At 36.2% G+C, this 6,000-nt stretch overlaps 1 protein-coding gene across 6 annotated transcripts in view; it reads right to left on the bottom strand.

Annotated features, from left to right (window-relative positions):
* Positions 1 to 310: 310 nt before the first annotated feature.
* The window catches only part of LOC115222840 (BLOC-1-related complex subunit 5), a 20,672-nt gene continuing 14,982 nt past the window's right edge, over positions 311 to 6,000 (bottom strand). For 5 of the 6 annotated variants that reach the window (XM_036511755.1, XM_036511757.1, XM_029793177.2 and 2 more), the window contains one exon: positions 4,923 to 5,480. In XM_036511755.1, coding sequence (XP_036367648.1) covers positions 5,256 to 5,480 — 225 coding nt within the window. In that variant the 3' untranslated portion in view covers positions 4,923 to 5,255. Of the gene's footprint in view, positions 322 to 1,444; positions 1,457 to 2,477; positions 2,488 to 4,922; positions 5,481 to 6,000 lie in introns of those variants that run through there. The other variant, XM_036511753.1, reaches the window with a different exon arrangement.

Here is a 6,000-nt window from a genome sequence, read left to right as displayed (position 1 = left end):
CCTGTTGGTTTGTTTTTATCCCCGTAACAAAGAAATTCAGCAAAATAGATGAACAGAGTAAGTACCAGGCTTTAAAATAAATACTGAAACCTTTGAGATGGTGCTCATGTATGGCCACAGTCCAACGGAGCAAAAGACTAAAATGATGTTGATGACGTCTGATTGATCTCATTCACAAACTTTTGCTTGAGCCGAGACTACAGTAGAAAGACACTTTGTCCAAAATGCCATACGAAAGGATCAAACCAAGAATCAAATCAGGGATCAAATCAAGGATCAAACCAAGAATCAAATCAAGGATCAAACCAAGAAACACATTGGCTGCAAAGCAAATTTCTGAACAACTCAAGTTTTTACATCCATCAAGATAATTCTCTTTTTTTTTATGTTTGTGAAATTTTATTTGCTTTATGTAAGCTTAAATTCTATGAAAAATGGAAAGCAAAAAAGCTGATCCCTTTTGTTACGATATTTCTATTGAAATACACTGCTTGCGTTTCAATTAATTTTGCTGGTGTTTTTAATATATATTAACATGAAATTTTGGCCGAAGGTTTTAATTTTAACCCTTTCATTACCATATTTGTTTTGAGATGCTCAGTGTTTCTTTCAATTAATTTTAAATTTAACAAAGAATTTAGTAAAATAACTTAATTATCATTAAGCTAGTGTTAGGAACATAAATTATGATTAAGGTTTGGTGGAAGATTTTAATTCAGAACTTTTGAAAATAAGACATTTGTAGTGCAGAGCCAGAGCCGGATTGGTATCGAAAGGGTTAAACAAGAAGTTTTCCTCTCATAGAATCATGGGCAGTCTCAGACAGGTTTGTATCAAAAGGGTTAAAAAAACTTTTAAGTTGGTGGACAAAGAACCAGAAGGTCTGGTTCAAACATTTACCATTCTGTAAAAGGTACAGAAAGATCCACTTTACAGCAACTATTTAACCCTTTTGTTACCATATTTCTGTTGAATTATTCAGCCTGTCATCCTCACCATCATCATTTAACCCTTTCGTTACCGTATTTATTTTGAGATGCTCTATGTTTCTTTCAATTATTTTAAATATAACAAAGAATTTAGTAAAATAACTTAGTTACCATTAAGCTAATGTTAGGAATATAAATTGCAACTAAGGTTTGGTGGTATATTTTGATGCAAAACTTATGAAAACAAGACATTTGTACTACAGAGCCAAAGCCGGTTTTGGCCGGGTTAGTAACGAAAGGGTTAACGTCCGTTTTCCATGATGATGATGGCAGGCTGAGTAATTCAACAGAAATATGGTAACAAAAGGGTTAAATAGTTGCTGTAAAGTGGATCCTTCCGTACCTTTTACAGAATGGTAAATGTTTGAACCAGGCCTTGGAAAATAATGAAGAATTTAATAAAATTTAGTAAAATAACTTTTGTCCTTCTTAAGGTGTTTGGAACATAGATTAACATGGAATTTTGATGAACAGTTTTAACTTAGATCACTTAAAAAAAATTAAGATTGTATTGTAGAACCAGGGGCCATTCTCAGGCAGGGTTAGTATCAAAAGAGTTTTTAAAAAACAAAAAAGGTCCAGTTAGTATTGTTAATGTTAAAGAAATATAAAATGGTGATGATTTTATTTCAGTGAAACAGAATCTTTGCGAGGAACATCACAGACAATAGGTAGGGGCTGAACCCAGCCCCCAAATGTTAATAAAGGCAGTAATCAACATATATTCTGATATGTGTCTTACCACTAAATAAACAAAAGACAAGAGTAATCCTTGTTAAGCAGCTATTTGGAATAAATCTAAGGCTGCAGTTAAAGAATTAAAGGAATCAGAGGATGAACATGGAAAAAAATACAAAAAAAAAAAACAAAAGTACTCAACTTGTTTGGTTGTTTCTCTACAAATGATCAAAAAAAGGGGGGAAAGAAATACATGTATTAATTATTTCTAAATGAGAACATTTGCAGAAATCACCAATTCATTTTTAAAATTGTATTTTAAGCTGTTAGCTTAGCTTTTCTAATTATTGTGTTGGATCTCTAGTGCTGCTTTGTATCTATGACCAAAGTGCCGACAGGTAAACCACACCTGGATGAGGAGTTCCATCAGTGGTGTGGGGATCTAACTATGACCGAGACATCATCATTTAACATCCGTGTTCCATGCTGGGTTGAGTTGGATGGTTTGAGAAGATCCAAAGGGTCCAAAGGACTGCTTCATGCTCCAGTGCTTCTTTTGTCATGGTTTCTATGGTTGAATGCCCTCCCTACCACCAACCACTTTACAGAGGGTCCTCGGTCTTTTTATGTGCCACCAGCACAAATGAGGTTGCAATACAGTTTGCAAGACAACAAAACCCAAGGAAAAGGGGCTTAAACTTTATGCTAGGAGGATGAAGAGTATAAAGAGGTAAAGTATGAGAGAAAAGGGCCACAGCAGAATAGGTTTCTTGCTGACCAAAACGCCAACAGGTAACCCACACCCAGATGATTGGTTTAGCACATTGCATCTCTAATACAGGAATTCCTTAAGAAAGCAGCAACATGTAAGGTGAGGAATTCCATCATTGGTACTGTCTCTGTGACCATGATCAAAACAGCAACAGGTAAATCATACCTGGTTGAGAGGTTCCACATAAATCACCAACAGGTAAACTGTACTTAGATGAGGTTAATATATCACACTGTATGTCAGGTATTCTTTTCTACTCTAGGCACAAGGCCTGAAATTTTAGACTGACCCCAGTACACAACTGGTACTTAATTTATCGACCCTGAAAGGATGAAAGGTAAAGCTGACCTTGGCGGAATTTGAACTCAGAACATACAGACAGACAAAATACCACTAAGCATTTTGCCCGGCGTGCTAATGTATGTCAGATATTGGCCCTCATTAGAACAACATGAATGCCCCAACAAATTGAGGGATTAAACATAGGGGGTTGCTTGACTCAGGCACAACATCATCATCGTTTAACGTCCATTTTCCATGCTACCCAAGTGATTGAAACCTTTAACATGTTGTATCCCTGTCGTTACTCTATAACCCTGTAATAATCACTATGGAAACTGCATTTGATTTTTTTATGCAAATAGCTGTTGTTAAAAGAAATTTGAACCCAAATCATGGTCAATAATAATAATAATCCTTTCTACTAAAGCACAAGGTCTGAAATTTGGTGGGAAGGGACAGGTCAAATACATCGACACCCAGTGTTTCACTGATACTTAATTTATCAATCCCAAAAGGATGAAGGGCAAAGTCAACCTCAGCAGAATTTGAACTCAGAACAAATAAGACACACAAAATATTGCTAAGCATTTTGCCCAGCATGCTAGTAATTCTGCCAGTTAACCAAATCCAACATCTTAGCCATGCAATGACCCTCTGAAGTCAATATTCTTTTTAAAAAATTCTGACAAAAAGGTAAATAAATCAAAAATATTTGATGAAAAGTGAAGTGTGAAGGTGAAGGCTTTTAAAGAGCTGTCTACATTTCTGTTTTTTCTGATTTTCTAGTATACATGGTATTAAGCAGATGAGAGGACACCAGTCTATTACCAAAAGCATTCTCTGGTCCGGGGGAAATAATAGAATAAAGTGATTTGATTATAAATACAATGAGGCTTCTCCAGTTCAGTTTTGAATTTGCAATAACAAGCCATGGGAAAGGTAGGCTGACACTGTGTCCATCTCATGCAAACAAGAAGGAACAGGTGTCCATGGCTGTCTGCTTATCTCCATTCAGACAATAAACCTAACCCATTCCTTAATGGCATGTCAGTTTAGGGGAAATTCTTGATTCTGGAAATTATCACCCCTCCTCAAGTGAAGTTAGTCCTTGTTGCTAATTGCTAATTATGATACATCTTCTGGAAGCAGAGATAATTTTCACAACTCTCAAGATTTTATGCTATATGGTATTTGATATACCTCTATACCTGTACTATGTGTGTGTGTGTATCTATATTTATATCTGTATGTCTCAGTGGTTAGAGTGTCGGGTTCAAAGTCTTGACGTAGTGAGTTCGAATCCCAGACCGGGCTGTGTGTTGTGTTCTTGAGCAAGACACTTTATTTCACGTTCCTCCAATTCACTCAGCTGTAGAAATGAGTTGCAACATCACAGGTGCCAAGCTGTATCAGCCTTTACTTTTCCCTTGGATGACACTAGTGGCACAGTGAAGGGAGGCTGGTATACATGGACAACTGATGGTCTTTCATAAAGAACCTTGCCCAGACTTGTGCCTTGGAGGGCAACTTTATAGGTGTAATCCCATGGTCATTCATAACTGAAGGGGGTCTTTACTCTTTATATATAAAGTGTGTGTATGTATATATTCTAATATTGAACAGTGTGAATGAGTGCTCAATTCTAACTTAACAAGGCTACTATTAATTTCATGCTGAGAATTTTCAGCAATTATCAAGCCTGCCACAAGGGACATTAGTACAAACATCCCATTAGGCAGGCTTGATAACTGCTGAGAATTCTTCGTGTGAAACCAATGTTAGCCTTTTTAACTAACAAATAAAGAATATATATATATATGTGTGTGTGGTGTGTGTGTGTGTGTGTGTGTGTGTGAAGCCGCATGGCTCATTGGTTAAGGTGTTGCACTCACAATTGCGAGATTGTGGGTTCGATTCCCAGATGGCGCGTTGTGTTGTGTTCTTGAGCAAAGCACTTCATTTCATGTTGCTCTGGAATCATTTCCTCATCAGACATGTGGCACCCGTTGCACCTGTACAGGTAATGCCGATTTGATAGAGGGAGTGTACACAAACATTTGATCACTATAAACAAATCATCTGTGTAGTTGATCAGTAAGAAATTGGAGAACCCTCATATACATATATATAAATATATATATAAATATATACACATATATAAATATATATGTAGACACACATCATCTTCGCTTAACATCCGCCTTCCATGCTAGCATGGGTGTATATATATATATATATATATATATATATATAATTGCAATTTGGCAATTTTATGATACATCCTCTAGGGGTGGAGATAATTTTAATAAATCAAGATTTTATGTTGTATGGTATCTGATATACCTGTATTTGCCTATGTTGTTCAGCTCCCTGCCAGTAGCATGTAGTTGAACAACATAATTATTACTCTTAGCTCATATTTGTTTAGATTTTATAAGCTGTGTTACAAAACAGCACAACAGAAATGGCACCAATAAACTAGAGTTAGCAACAAAATAAATACAGAGTTTGAAAAAACATTGGATTAGATTGGATTAATTTGATGGTAAGGATTTCATAGTGAATGGTTCAAGCTGTTCAGTTTCCGGCAGCATCTGGTTCAGACGCTCCATCTTTGGAATTATATTGTCTATAGAGCCTTTGATGCGATTCAAAATGGACAGTGTTTCACTGACGCGCTGAAACTGTTCCGTATACTTGGCATACTTCCTCTGTCTGTCCGTGAGAGAGTTCAATAACACATGCATCATGTAATCAATCTGCAATGATAAGAGAAAAAAAAAAATAACAGTACTCCTTTCAGAACGAAATATGGCTATGCATTTTGCCCGGCATGCTAGCAATTCTGCCAGCTCGCCGCCCTAATAATAATAATAATAATCGTTTCTTCTAAAGGCACAAGACTTGCAATTTTGTAAGAGGAGACTAGTTGATAACATCAAACTCAGAACTCAAATTTACAACAAAAACTAACATGAAATTTCGATTGAAGGTTTTAATTTAAATCACTTTAAAACAGTGGTTCCCCAAGTAGGCGGTATGGACCCCTTGGGGGTGATGGGGGGTGGAAAGTTCCAAGGGAGTGTTGAAGAAAGGTGGGGGTATAATGAGGTAGTGATTCATGTAAAAACAACAAATTAATGGGTTCATTAGGTGAAGTTTTATTTTGTGAAATTCAGTTGCTTTGAATTTATCGACCCCGAAAAGATGAAAGGCAAAGTCAATCTCAGCAGAATAATAATAATAATAATAATAATAGTTTCAAACTTTGGCACAGAG

This window comes from Octopus sinensis, linkage group LG21 (genome assembly GCF_006345805.1).
Source record: "Octopus sinensis linkage group LG21, ASM634580v1, whole genome shotgun sequence".
NCBI lineage: Eukaryota > Metazoa > Mollusca > Cephalopoda > Octopoda > Octopodidae > Octopus > Octopus sinensis.
Note: the sequence above shows the minus strand (reverse complement) of the source record. Positions and strands in the feature narration are given on the sequence as shown.